Genomic DNA, 14,834 nt, shown 5'->3' on the forward strand with positions numbered 1-14,834 from the left:
AATTGTATGAAAGGCCCAAATCAACTGAAATCACCCTGCCTAGCTAATCACTTGAAGGGGGACTTGGGAGTAAAAAAGACACTGCATTTTCTCACGAATCTCCAAGCCCAATGGAAAAGTCACACTGAAACGGTACAAACAGCTGTCCAAAATTATATCAGTCCTGCGATTGTGGTGACAAGATGTTGTACCTGGACATTCCGAAATTAAAATTTGGCAATGAAAATTCTACAAAGATTTCTGATAACTTTTAGCTACAACTACCTTAAAAATAATAGATTGATGATTTCCTTTGTTACCTAGAAGAATTTATTTTATAAATACTTTGTTTACATTTTAGATTGTATTTGTCCTTACTGAATTAGAAATGATGAATCTAGTTTGAATCAGCTGTTATTCCAAGCTATCATGCTTAAGCTATGTCAACAGCATTTATTTGTACTAATGCTATTATTTCCATCAAAATTTGCCTGAGGAGCCTATACAGTTCTTAATTTTAAAAATGTCAATTCTTAAGATATACTGTATGAAGCTATTGTCAGCTTCTCTATTTCAAAATGCAATCAGCATATAATTATATTGATATTGAAAATATTTGTTTTTTTAAAAAAATATATTGATGTATGATAAAGATGATCTAATTTGTGAATGCATATGCGTGTGTGGTTACTTTTTATAATGTGAAATAATGAATAATGAATTTACTCAAAATAAAACATAGGTTAATGAGATACCTGTGTTTGTGAAAACAGTTTTAAATATTTTCTGTAGTTTTTATTCTGTAATTAAAGACAGTTTATTTTTAAGTAATGAACAAGAAAAGGGCACAGACATCAACTAAAATCACCCAAGGGGACAGCTACTCAGTATGAGGCTTTCATGGTGTTTGTTTTCCCCCTTTCCTTACCTATGGCCTCTTTTCTGGCTATTTTTAGTGATGCTTAATATTATTCTTTCATTGAAGGACCATCAGGTAAATGGAATTGTTCAACCATTCATTTTGTCAGTATTTAAAAATTGATTAGATATGAGGAGCTTGACAATACTGGTTAGCTCATACATTCTTTGTGGATTTCACTTAACCATGTTAGTGATGTCTCCTACTAACATCACTAACGTGGAACTGAATACATTATGATCTAGGAGAGAGCATCTGGGGTACACAATGGATGTCAGAGCGGCATCAGTTTTTCTAGCACTTTAGTTCATAGTCAGCATTGACTCTGTTACTTTAAATAAAATGCAGAATTTTATTTGCTCAATAATAAGTTTAGCAGAGTTAGAACTTTTTCTTTACCATTCATGCAGGAGAAGAAGAAAATGATTTGACAGAAAAGTCATTAATGCTTATAAAGCTCAGCAATCTACAGAAGTCAGCTGCAGTCTTATCTTAGGCACTAAATTATCAATTAAGACAGTCAATCAAAGTTATGTTTAGAGGTTTTCTTTTTTTCCAAGAGAACACGATAATTACTAAAATTGTTGAAATATTTGTTAAAATTATACTTCCAAGGACAGATACATAGAGCAAAAAACAAGTGGTGACATTTATGAATATCCGTATGTATCTCAATTTCCACCAGAAATAATGATTGATACTCTTGAAAAAATTCTCAGTCTAACAGGTTATCAAATAGTTCCTTTCAACCAGTTGTATGACAAAGACACATCTCTCTCTAACTGTTGCTGCAGAGAAATAGAAACATCTTTGTTAATTATGGAAACTTGCAGTTTTAAGGATAGGTTCTAGAACGTCACTAATCAGCATTATAAGCAAAAAAACAGACCTGTAGAATCAATCTTACTGGCAGAAATAGAACTAAAAAGGTTTTACTTAATAGAGAAGAGCATATAGAGCTTTGCTCCCATAACCTTGTTACATTTAAAAATCATTTTTGTTACTTGACTTCCTGGGCTTTATAAAGACGCCTTATTCTGGAAGAGTGAGTCCATTTAACCTACAGTCAGTGGCATATGTGAAATAATTTGAATTGAAATAGAACAGTATCTTCAGCTTGACTAGGGTTTATACCATGAAGATAAAATGAATTCAGTTAATTCAATAATCTGATCTCAGTTGTGGCATGTGTGTTAGGAAGTGAGTATGAGTGTGCATGTGTCTGTGTAGGAACAGTTTTTAAAATCTGACCCTTAAATATAGTGAAGTATTGTTAGAATATTCCGAATTTTCTTCTTCGGTTGAAACAGATTTTTTTGTAAGATCAGCTACATATTTCCTTCATCTGCCTTTTTCACCATGCATACATATTTAGAAAATCTAGTATCCTTGGAGCTTCTTAAGCATATGTGGGGAAATACTAATTTTTTTTATAGAGAATAGGGCCATTTTCTGCCTTAAAGAGTAATGCGTTGGATATCATTGTCCCATGTCATCATCGTTTTGTGCAAATATGTGCAGAAAAGGCAAGAGTTTGAGTATATGTTCTATGAATGCTTTGATAATAATGAACCTTTTATCACTGGGTTTGGCCAATTTATTTCGGAGGGTATTGTGTTCTCTAAACACAGTTTATTTCAGAGGGTGTTGTGGCTTTCTTCTTTAGATTTCATTTCTAAAGACATGAGTAATTTGACTGAGCCCTCTTTTATTTCTCTTTCTGCTGTTTTTCTACAAACGAACCTCATAATTGAATAGTAACAAATCACTTAAGGATGTCAACTGAAGTTAGTCCTCTATTTTTGTTTCTTTCTAGGCCCTAGAGTTGCCTGGCTTACTGATAGCAGTTAGTGCATGTGGAGGGCATACAGGAATGAACTAATATCCAGGTTTTAGAATGATAAAGAGTCAGTCTCTAGACTGCAGCTTGTTATTATTGTCTATTCACATTAGGTACTATTCACATAAATCTGTCAGTTTTAATAAGAGGAATAACTATACAGTAAATTTAAGTATATTTAAATTGGCTAGCAAACAGATAAAAATCCAATTAGGTGGTTAGTCAACCTAGTTGACATTCCAAAAATAGTTAACTCTATCCCTGAGTCTCTGAATTTACTCCTAAAATATTTTCTTATCTCTATAAAAGATGATGACGGGCTCAGAAACTGTTTTGTTATCTTTCTTTGAACCTTGGGACAAAGTCCATGCTTACATTCTATTTAATCACAATGGGTAACTGAGACGTGAGCACATGCCGCCTGTTGAACTGCACCCCATGAGATGCTTTAGACAGAAAGAAGAAAGAGTGGAATGGGCTTGGGGCCTGGAGTTGGGAGTGGCAGGGCCCTGACTCTGCCATTGCTGCGCTGGTTTTCCTTCCTCTGAGATGCCCTGCATGATTTCTCCATTAGATGCTGTAGGCATAGGACATCAGGCCCACAATACTTTCAGGGACCCATGAAGATGTCTTACTTCTTGCTATAAACAAGTTCCATGCTTTGCGTTAGTAAAAAGACAGATATAACCCAGAGTATATTCACCTTTATACAAATACAGTCATAAAATATTTTTATTATACACACATATATGTGTGTGTGTATATATGTATATACACATATATGTGTGTGTGTTTATAAAATGGAAGAAGGAATCCACAGAGGCAAAAGGGCCTGGGGCCCATGAAAGCCTTGCCTGCATCCATGTGTGCTCACTCGCTCAGTTGTGTCCGAATCTTTGTGCCCCTATGGACTGTGGCCCACCAGGCTCCTCTGGGGATTCTCCAGGCAAGAATACTGGAGTGGGTTGCCATGCCTTCCTCCAGGGGATCTTCCCAACCCAGGGATTGAACTGGAGTCTCTCAATGTCTCTTGCATTGGCAGGCGGGTTCTTTACCACTAGCGCCACCTGGGAAGCCCCATGAAACCCTTACTGTGGCCCTTTCTCTGGTTTTCCGTTTCTTGGCTTTGTACAAAAAAAATTAAGAGATTAAACTGAAAGATCTGTAGCTCAGTTAATGGCTCCATGGCGTAGACAAAACCACATGGCGGCAGATGCTGGGATCAGGCCTGACTACAGCTCTCTTTTTTCTAATTTTAGTCGCCAAGAAATTATTCTATAGTAGGTTAAAATAAAACACTAATTTGCACCAGGGAGCAGTAAAGAGAGTGAAGCGCATGACCCATGGAGAATGTGTACTTGTCTTCTTCCCAAAGACTTCATCTTGAAATAGAGTTCTGCTAAGTCCAGATACCAAGATGGTTTCAGTTAATAACATAGGCTCTTACAAACAGGCTTAAAATACCAGCCAGCTCCTACAAACATCTCCTTAAAATAAGCTTGAATTTCATATGCAGATCTAAGAATGGCTCGACTAGCACTTGAGGACAAGAGGGGACGCCCAGTGCCAATGTCCTTGTGGATTCAGATACCTCGGATCCAGCATCGCTGTAGATCCAAGGACTCACGCATGTTGTAAATCACAGGAGAGTCGGATTCACCACCCGGCCCAGAAATAGCACGGTTCTGGAGGTTTCTTCATAGACGATGAAGAGAAATGGCCGGTCCACTTTGATGACGGGAGGCATGTAATAAGCAGTGATTTCTGATAGGGTTCCTGCCATTGCCTCTGTACCTTCTTCATCCACCTCAATCATCGCTCTTTGTAAAATCTAGGAAAGGAAATATGTGGAAGAATATTTGTGTGCTCATGGAGACGAGGGGATTCACTGAACCCCTGAACACTTTTTGTTATGGTCCTTACCCACGGGGCTGTGCTCTTGGGATGTACTGGTACAGGGCTCATCTGCAGAGGGGAATGGTCTGCGATTGCCCGAGCAACTGCCTCAGAAGCCCCTCAAACACCATGGGGACACCAGAAACCCGATTGTGAAATTCATTCTGGCCAGGGACCAGGGGACTCTGTGGCTGACCAGTTCACACACACACGGATCAATTTTAGTATATGTGCTGCCGAAGCGAGCACAACACACACACATGGATCAAATCAGCAGATACTTACTGAGCATGCACTTTGTGCTACTTATTTTTAAAAATATTTATTCATTTGGCTGTACTGGGTCTGAGCTGTGGCATGCAAACCCTTCGTTGCAGCATGTGGAATCTAGTTCCCTGAGCAGGGGTTGAACCCAGGCCCCCTGCATTGGGAGTGTGGAGTCTTAACCAGTGGACCACCAGGGAAGTCCCTGTGTTACTGATTTACGAACTGAGCTGATATTCCTCCTGGAAGGTTTTCAAGCTGTCTGGAACCCCTGAGAACTTTGACCTTCTTTCTGGCAGGCAGGGGGTGGGAGGTAGATGGGACAGGAATGTGGTTATTGTTCTGTAGCAGTCTCCTAGAACCTGGTACCACTCTAAGGTGTCCCCTGGAGCAAGCCTCTGGGTCCCTGAAGTCTTTCTGAACTCAGGTGGCCAGGATATAGGCTACCCATCCTGTTCGCAAGGCCCTTTTGTCCAAGAACCTCATGTGATGAGAGTAATGGACCTGTATAATTATTCTAAAAGGAGACAATGAAAACAGTGCATTAATAATAATACCTAGACATTCTCTTAAGTTCCTGCAGTGAAAATTCCCTTCCTGGAGTAAGCAAAGGGAAAACATCAATAATTTAGAATTTAAGCTCTAAAACCAAAACACATTTCTTCAGTCTTTCATGTGTTTGTAGCAGAAATGCATATGTTGGATGCTACAGAGGCAGAACTAAGGACAAAGAATGTAAGTTGGGGGAATTACAGGTCAAAATATATATGTGAATAAAACGCAAAAACAGTTTTAGCCATATGTAGATTGAGCTGCTTTTCAAATAAGTTCCTTGTCACTGCAAACATTAAAAAACAAAGCTGGAAGATTGTTTTGTAGGCATCTATCAGAGGGAGTTTTCAGAAGAGGCGGGAAGTTAGCCAGATAACCCCGGGGGTTTTCTTCCCTCTCCAAAGCAGTGGGCGTCACTGGCCGTCAGGTGGTTAAGACGATTCCACTGCAGGGAGCGTGGGCTCAATTCGTGGTCGGGAAACAGATCCCACATGTCGCAGAGTGCAGCCCCTCCACCCACCCAAGTCAATGAATAAAATGGTCAGGTGGTGCAGTTTATGGACTTCTAAGTGAATCTGTGAACCAAGTCCCTTTTGGGGTAAATTTCTCCTTGAGCACTGAGAGAAGAGAGTGAGCTCTACATAAATTAGTTAAACAGATGTTTTAATAAAGTAGCTCCAAATTCTTCAGACATCCATCTTGGGCACTGTTTCAAGTCTTTGGGAATTTTAATCTAGTTTTCTACTACAAGGCTTCTCTTGTGGCTCAGCTGGTAAAGAATCCACCTACAATGCGGGAGACCTGGGTTCCATCCCTGGGTTGGGAAGATTCCCTGGAGAAGGGAAAGGCTACCCACTCCAGTATTCTGGCCTGGAGAATTCCATGGACTGTATAGTCCATGCGGTCACAAAGAGTCAGACACGACTGAGCGACTTTCACTTTTCTACTACGACTCAGCCTTTTGTCAGCGTTCAGTGGGATGGAAAAACATCTGTTCTCTTGGACCCCCCGAAAGAGCCTGACTTACCTTGGAAACTTTCAGATTTCTTTCAGTAACCGCGAGATTACTCAGGTCAGACCAGGGTGAGAAGATTTTTCGGACTCCCATCTGTTTAAGCAGCTCATGCATCTTATACCTCTGGTCTAACTTGAACTTTGGAAAGAAAACTTCCATTTTTCTGTGGTACAAGTACATATAATGGTGAACCGTAGACAAAAACTGTAGATTCTGAACACTAAAAAGGTCACACCTTCTTTTTACCTTCCTCCAAGATTATTCCTAGTAACAAGTCTCCTTCAGTTGACTGTAGCTCATTCTGCTCTTTTGTAATGGTCTGACTCAGAGAAGAGAGTTCTGACTTATCAAATATGTATTACTTCTGCTTCAGCAAACCAGTTTTATTTCCCAATGACTCACATTCTCTTTAGGGAAAGATGCCTCCTTTGTATCCATTTCCCTGTGTGTTAAAAACAACCCAACCAAATACCTCCTGCCATGAATCCTGCAGACTCCTGGAGAATGACTGTTTCCAGTCCCTATTCTGCGGACTCCCAGGATTCCAGGAGAAACTTGGGAGTCTGGGAATGGTCAGGGGGAGAGGAGCAAAGGAAGTTTTCAACCCCCTATTTATTTTTAGCCAGAGAAACTCTGATATTTATCTATCTGTTTTATCTATCTCTCTGCCTATCTATCTAGCTATGTTGGGTTGGCCAAAAAGCTCATTCAGGTCTTTCTATGCCACCTATAAAGATATACATTGGAGTTCTTACCCTTGTTTAGAAAGATGGGTTCTGTGGCTCAAAAATAAAAGAATGTAAACTACTAACTGGTACTAAATAGTCTTAAAGAAGTCCCAGTGTCTTCATCTGTGAAGTACAGCCAAAATACCAATACCGATTTCACAGTGTTCTTCAGAGGAGTCAATGACATAACATATGTGAAGCACCCAGAACAATGTCTGGTGTAGAGTAGAGGCCCAATGAATATTCATTTCCTTTTGCCCCCTCAACCCTTCTTTCTTCCTCTCTGGTAGAGTTGGGCAGGGCTCACACTGGAGTGTAACTGAGGACATGGCAGGTCTTGAAGACTGATTTACAAATTGATTCACCTAAACATTTGTTGAGGGCTTACTACGTTGAAGTCCTTTGCCAGGCTCTAAGGATTTAAAGAAGAGGAATGAAGATAACTATGAACACTGGGACCTTTAGCTGAACTCCCCTCTGTGTCAGATTCTAGATTGACGGATTCAGGAGGCATCACCTTGGCCTCCTTACTGGTGCTGACTTCCTTGTACCCTGATGGGTGCGTTAATTTATTCCACAAGCATTTGTGAGCCTGCCCTGTGCTCCCACCCCTGCTCTCTGTGCTCAGCCTCCTCCCCAGGTCATCGCATCTGGTCTCATGGTTCCATTTTTGTGCTGCTGACTCCCCAGCCTGGACCTCACCCCACACACACCAGATCCAGCCGTTGATACCCAGCTGTTGCCTTTTTGATATCCACACCCGGCTGTCTAATAGGTATTTCTAATCCAGCTCATTCCAACTGAACTTTTGCACATACCCCTTGGCATGTTTGTCCCACAGTCTCCCTTTTCAGTATGTGGCAAATCCTTCCAGTTGCTAAGGCCAAAACCTTCATCTTTGTCTCCCCCCTTTCTCTCTCGCCCACATCCCGTCCATGGGCCAATCCCGTGACTTCCAGGTTCACAGATCCAGGACCCGCTGCTCCTCCTTACCTCCGCTGCCACGACCTGCCACTGTCCTGATCTGGGCGGTTACGCTGACCACATGACTGGTCCCTTTGCTCCTCCCACTTGGCCCCCATGTCTTTTCTCAACAAATACAGACCATGTTGCTCCTCAGCTTGGCTCCAGTGGCTTCCCATCTCTTTTGGAAAAAGCCCAAGTCTTTCCCAGGGCCTGTAACGTACAGTCCTGGGTGATGGCTGCTGGTTCCCCTGCAACCTCACCTCCAAACTGCTGCAGCCTCACAGGCCACCTCATTGTGCCTCGAACCCCCACCAAGCAGGCTCCCAATGCAGAACTTTCACACTTCCACCTGTAACTCTTCTCCCCCCCAGGGCACCCTCACAGCCCTCCTTCATCTTAGGTGTTTGCTTACGTCTACCTTCTTGGCCTGGCCTCCCCTGGTGCCCATCTGCACCTCCCTAGCATGTGAGCTCCCTGAGGAGGGCTAGCATCATGCACGCATCATGCCTGACAAGTGGGACAGCCTTGATAAGGACTGGCCAAGTGAACAAGGAGGCACGCACTGTGACAGATGCTGACAGAGTGGAAAATAGGACAAATGCAGCCCCTGCCCTCAGGGAGCCCACCATGGGGCAGGAGAGGCGCAGGATGAAATTGCGAGTGCCCACGGGGAGGGGGAGGCTGAGCTGGGGCAGGGCGACAGGAGAGCTGTACCTGGCCTTCATGTTCCTGAGCCACGTGTCCACCAGGTCTGTGGTCAAGTAGTCTTCAAGGGTGAGGTGGTCACCTATCCCCATGAGGACCACCAGCATGGAGGCGTTTCCTCGGTAGGGCAGCTTGAGGACATGGCAACGAAAATTCGTATCGAAAGTGGAGGCAAACTTGCCTGACCTATACATCATGGGCACCTTGACCGTTTTATACTTGTCCAGGTAGAAAGTGTCCATTTCAGTAAGAGCAGGGTCAAAAGGGATCAGCCATTTCCCTGAACAGGTAAGAAAGGAACTCATTGTAGACACGATCCTCCCCTAAAGCATCATTTTTGCCAAAGTAATAAAAGCCCAGGGTTCTGTCCCCCTTTTTGCCCAACTAGGAAAGGTATCTTTATTGCATTTGTTTTGCCCACAGCTCAGGCAGTCAGGAGGAAGGCATGGCAACCCACTCCAGTATTCTTGTCTGGAGAACCTCCATGGACAGAAGGGCCTAGGGGCCTACAGTCCTGTGGTCGCACAAAGCCGGACATGACTAAAGCAACTTAGCATGCATGCATGCAGGCAGCCAGAATAAATTTCCCAAAGATCAGCCTTTCCCAGGCTCCTTTCTCAACTGGCAGGACATGAATCCAGGGACTTCCCTCATTGTCCAGTGGTTCAGAATCCGCCTTCCAATGCAGGGAACACAGGTTTGATCCCTGGTCCAATGCAGGGCACACAGGAAGATCCCACATGCTGCGGGGCAACTAAGGCCGCATGCCACCACTATGGAGTGTGACGAAACAAGAACCCTGACACAGCCACAAATAAAGTGGTGAAAGCCGCTCAGTCATGTCCAACTCTTTGCAACCCCACGGACTAAGCAATCCATGGAATTCTCCAGGCCAGAATACTGGAGTGGGTAGCCTTTCCCTTCTCCAGGGGATCTTCCCAAGCCAGGATTGAATCCAGGTCTTCTGCATTGCAGGCGGATTCTTTACCAACTGAGCCAAAAGGGAAGGCTGTAAAATACACACACACACACACACACACACACACACACACACGAATCTACCCAAAGACCTGCTGGAATCACACACTGAAGCAAGGAGATGTCCCCTAACCACCTGTGGCTCCCTCACTGCTTTGGACAAAACACGGCGAACAAAAGTCACTCATTCCAGATGATGCCCGAAGGACCCACTTCCGTCTATACTCGCTTCCTTGTGGTTGGTTAGCTCCAACCTAGAGAAGACTTTGGGGCTGGCTGCAGCCCTGTCTGCAGGAAGGGCTCTCTGACCACTCCTTTGGGTCATACAATGTGCAGGCAGAGGCCCCCGGCAGACGCGATGACGTTCCCACCTGTCCTGGGCTCAGTGAGGCTGTGAGCGGGGGCACCTTGGCCGCCAGCATGCAGGCGTGTGACTCCGCACACAGACATCGGTCTGGCCTGGCTCAATGAAAGTCCTCCTCCCGGACATTGCGAGTCCCCTCGTGTCACCTTCCTGCTACAACGGTGGCCATGCAAGGCCACTGCTCCACGAGAAAGGCAGGATGGAAAGGACCTGGGATGAACCCCTCCTCTGAGTTCAGCTTCTGCCATTTACCTTGTGACCTTGACCTAGCCAACCTCTCTGAGCCTCACTTCTCTATAGTAGGTGGGAGAGTTTGCATTTTCTATACCGAGAATCCGAGGACAAGCGACTTTGTCACTTGCCCCAGGTCACAAAAGTAGAGGGTGAAGGAGCAAAGATGCAACCCTAAATATCTCAGATGATCTGCTTTTAAAAAAAAATAACCCAGAAGGTTCCCCATGTCAGAATGTCAGAGGAGAGCTAGGTAGACATGCTTGGAAAATTATCGGTAAGCCCTGCAGGCATGCGGGGCCCCCAGGGCAGGGGCATCAAATGGACACACTGTCTGGCACTGTGCCGGGTACATCCTACCTGTTCAGTGCATGTTTCAATCTGTTTGCGAAACCTGAGAACATGTTCCTAGGAAATCCTTTGGCATCAACTGGACACAGGCCCAGAAGGAAAGGAAGAGACAGGCAAAGAGACCCACGGCTCTGGAAGAGCAGAATGTTATCCAAGTACCTTTGAACAAGATGTAATCCACGAGAATTAATTCAGTGTCAGGATTAATCTCATCGAAGAGTTTGGGAAGTTTCCCCTGAGTCTGTTGGTTCATGTAATGATTCATGAGCCTTTTGGCCTGGGAAGTGTTACGAAAATTCACAGTCACACACTCCGTATCGAAATACCTCTTGGAGAGATTGAGGAAGGTCTCTCTGATGTCAAAGTCCTTGTGGATGAAGGCGAAACTCCCCTGAGCCAGGCCCAGCTCTGGGTTATGGGAGAGGCTCTCTCGCAGCCGCTTGAAGAGGGCAGGCAGGCGTGGCGGTCGGGTCTGGTTCAAGGTCTGCAAGAGGAGTTCCTCCAGCTGGGCTCTGCTGTGCCCCCTGGCCCCCAGAGTCAAGGCAGCCATGGCCCAGGCCAGGCCGAGTGGGGAGAAGACTACGTTGCCATCATGCTTCAGGGAGATCTTACGTAGCAGGCTGAACCCCAAGTTGGAGGCCTCCCCGGAGAGCTTCTGCCCCTCGGGCGAAAGCCAGGGGGAGTCTTCCTCCCCCTCCTCCTCCTCTGGAGCCCACAGTCTCTCGCTGGTCTGGTTGGTCTTATTTTGGGCTCTGGCAGTCAGCAGAGTCTCCAGCCCTGCCTGGACCTCCGGCGAGCGGGAAGCAAGGGTGGAACCTGGCGCCAGCCACGCCTGGGCCAGGAGGCAGGCCAGCGGGAGGCTCAGCACCGCCCACATCCGGGCAGCGTGGAGGCCTGGTCAGCAGCAAGGCTTCCTTGGGAGAAAAGAAGGCAGAGATTGTCCTTAATGTCTGATGCCCACCTCCTCCCTGAGTCCTGGTACAGCTCCTCCGGTGACCTCGCTTCCTTCCTAGGGGTCAAGGCTTATCTCCCCAAGGCAGGGTGGGGGAGACCCTGAGCAAATAGGGTCATGGTTGTCACCTGAATTGGTGGGTGGAGAGGTGTCTCATTTCACGGAGAAAAACCTCCACCAGTTTCCACTGGGGACCAGGCCACAGACCTCACAGAGTTTCCATCAGCAGAGACCCTCTGAGCCAGGCCGCCGGAAGCAAAATGTGCTGCCAGGCTGTGGTTCCCAGGCCTCTTGTTGAGGCAGAGGGCTGTGTCCTCGCTGTGCCGGCTATAAGATGACCCCCTGGCTCTGGGACTTAGCACATTACTTTTGGCTTTTGATAAACAGTGTCACAGACTCTGGGGCCTCATTCTTTCCGTAGCTTGAGTGGCACAACCTTACTCGGCGAAATGCTCGGCTGTTTTCTGCGAGTGTTTAGGAAGCTCTGCCCAATTCTACAGAGAAGGCAATGGCACCCCACTCCAGTACTCTTGCCTGGAAAATCCCATGGACGGAGGAACCTGGTAGGCTGCAGTCCATGGGGTCGCACAGAGTCGGACACGACTGAAGTGACTTAGCAGCAGCAGCCCAATTCTAAGTGGCAAACCTGCATTCCATAGGTCACTCTAGCATTAAATGTGCTGGGTAAAGACGGGCTGGAGTGTACTAAATGTACCCAGGTTCATGCCTTCATTACATCACAGGCTTTAACAACCCTTTGTAAATTAATCTCACAGCAAGATACTCTTAAATTCAGAGTCACTTTTGTCTGTGATGGTTTCCATGCGGTGCTAGTAGTAAAGAATCTGTCTGCCATTGTAGAAGATGTTGGTTTGATCCCTGGTTTGGGAAGATCCCCCTGAAGAAGGAGAAGGTAGGGTGGGTTTCACACATTCCCACTCATCTCAGTATTCATGATCAGCAGGAAGAAAGAAGATTTCCACATACCCACTCCAGTATCTTGCCTGGAAAATCCCATGGACGGAGGAGCCTGGTAGGTTTGCAGTCCATGGGGTCGCTAAGAATCGGACAAGACTAAGCGACTTCACTTTCACTTTTCACTTTCTTGCACTGGAGAAGGAAATGGTAACCCACTCCAGTGTTCTTGCCTGGAGAATCCCAGGGATGGGGGAGCCTGGTGGACTGCTGTCTTTGGGGTCGCACAGAGTCGGACACGACTGAAGTGACTTAGCAGCAGCCACATACCTTAGTAACAGCAAACTGCCCATCACTTGGTGCCAACAAGAAATTGCCATAACTCTGAACTCTCATTCTCCTTCAATGAGCTTTTATTCAAAACAACCCTCCCCAGCTTCCTCCTGGAACCTAATAAAAGCCAGCCTGGCCTTTGTCTCTTTGGGAACTGCCTATGGTGGGCCAGTTTGTCCTGAATTGCAATTCCTCTGATATTCCTGAACCTATTCATCTTCACTTCATTATAATTGCCATTAATTTTGTTTAAGGGGCTTCTCTGGTGGCTCAGACAGTAAAGAATCTGCCTGCAATGCGGGAGACCCAGATTCAATCCCTGGGTCAGGAAGATCCCCTGGAGAAGAAAATGGCTACTCACTCAAGTATTCGTGCCTGGAGAATCTCATGAACAGAGGAGCCTGGCAGGCTACAGTCCATGGGGTTGCAAAGAGTCGGGCATGACTTTCACTTTCTAAGGGGCTTCCCAGGTGGCTCATTGGTGAAGAATCCGCCTGCCAATGCAGGAGACACAGGTTCAATCCCTGCTCCGGGAAGATCCCATATGCCATGGAGCAAAGCCCATGAGCCACAACTACTGAAGCCTGCCTGCCTAGAGCCCGTACTCCACAACGAGAAGCCACTGCAGTGTGAAGTCCATGGACTGCAAATGGAGAGTAACCCTGGGTTGCCACAACTGGAGAAAAGTCCATGCAGCAATGAAGACCCAGCACAGCCAAAAATAAGTACATAAATAAAATTTAAAAACCAATTTTTTTTGTTTGCTTGTTTAAGGATGACACAGAGATGTAGCACCCTAAATAGAACCTGAGCGGTAAGAAATCAACCTCTCACTCACTACTTCTCAGCCCTTAATGTACCTGGGGCTCCAAACCCACCTCCAGATCTGGAAGCTGCAGGGACTCACTTGCTCGGGCAGACAGGTCTCTGGGAAGAAGGCCAGGGAGCTATGTGGGGCTTGCAAGTGACTGTTGTGGGCATGATGTCTCAAGCCTTCAAAGCCTCTTCCGCTGGCCTCCTCTCTGCGGAGGAAGCCCCTGTGTCTACAAGCCTCTTACCTCCCCCACCTCCTCGCCGCCCCATCCAGTCCAGGCATGAGGGCTCAGCACTGCCCAGGTTGCCACCCCCTCCCCTGGGAACCCACCCAGAGGGGACAGAGGTCTTCTCTCTCCATCCCTCATAGGCAGACACTGTGAAGTCTCCCTTTGATTTACTGCTCTTACCAGTGAGTGGCCACCTGGTGCCTGGGAAGGTCCTTCATTTAGGGCAAAGACAGACGGTTAGGGCTTGTAGCCGAAAGCCTGCAGCAAATATTTGCTATTCCAAAGTGTGATCCCCCCGTGGGGCTGTTACTGATTAACATCCTGCTTGGAGATAGTGGCGTTTCTGGGAAAGCCAAGAGGGAGAGAGAGGCTTCCCATAATCCCCTGCAATCATGCACCCCTGACTCTTGGGCAATTCCTCCATGAAATCATCTGCTTCTCAAGCCAGGCAGCACCCCAGTGAGATCCAGCTCCTCGTGGGACTTAGCTACTGCCGGCGCTGAACACCTCGCAGGAAGGAAGGGCTGGATCCCAGGGAGGCCTCCTGGGTCCCCAACTCAAAGCTGGGCCCCGTGTGAGGAAGGCAGAAATGAATAAGACCTGCTCCCAACACCTCCCAAGGAAATTTTCAGTCCACTGGGAGAGCTGTCATTGTTATTTAGTCGCTAAGTCATATCCAACTCTTTGCGACCCCACGGATTGTAGCCCGCCAGGCTCCTCCATCCATGGGGATTCTCCAGGCAAGAATACTGGAGTGGGTGGCCATTTCCTTCTCCAATGGATCTTCCCCACCCAGAGATTGA

At 46.2% G+C, this 14,834-nt stretch overlaps 1 protein-coding gene across 1 annotated transcript; it reads right to left on the bottom strand.

Annotated features, from left to right (window-relative positions):
• Positions 1-1,061: 1,061 nt before the first annotated feature.
• On the bottom strand, positions 1,062-11,665 carry SERPINA10 (serpin family A member 10). Its single transcript, XM_065906429.1, has 4 exons — positions 10,948-11,665; positions 8,874-9,144; positions 6,478-6,628; positions 1,062-4,569 (listed from the first exon to the last, which is right to left on the bottom strand). The coding sequence occupies exons 1-4, from the start codon at positions 11,663-11,665 to the stop codon at positions 4,378-4,380; spliced, it is 1,332 nt and encodes a 443-aa protein (XP_065762501.1). The 3' UTR covers positions 1,062-4,377.
• Between the last annotated feature and the right edge of the window lie 3,169 nt (positions 11,666-14,834).

This window comes from Muntiacus reevesi, chromosome 15 (genome assembly GCF_963930625.1).
Source record: "Muntiacus reevesi chromosome 15, mMunRee1.1, whole genome shotgun sequence".
NCBI classification, from domain to species: Eukaryota; Metazoa; Chordata; class Mammalia; order Artiodactyla; family Cervidae; genus Muntiacus; species Muntiacus reevesi.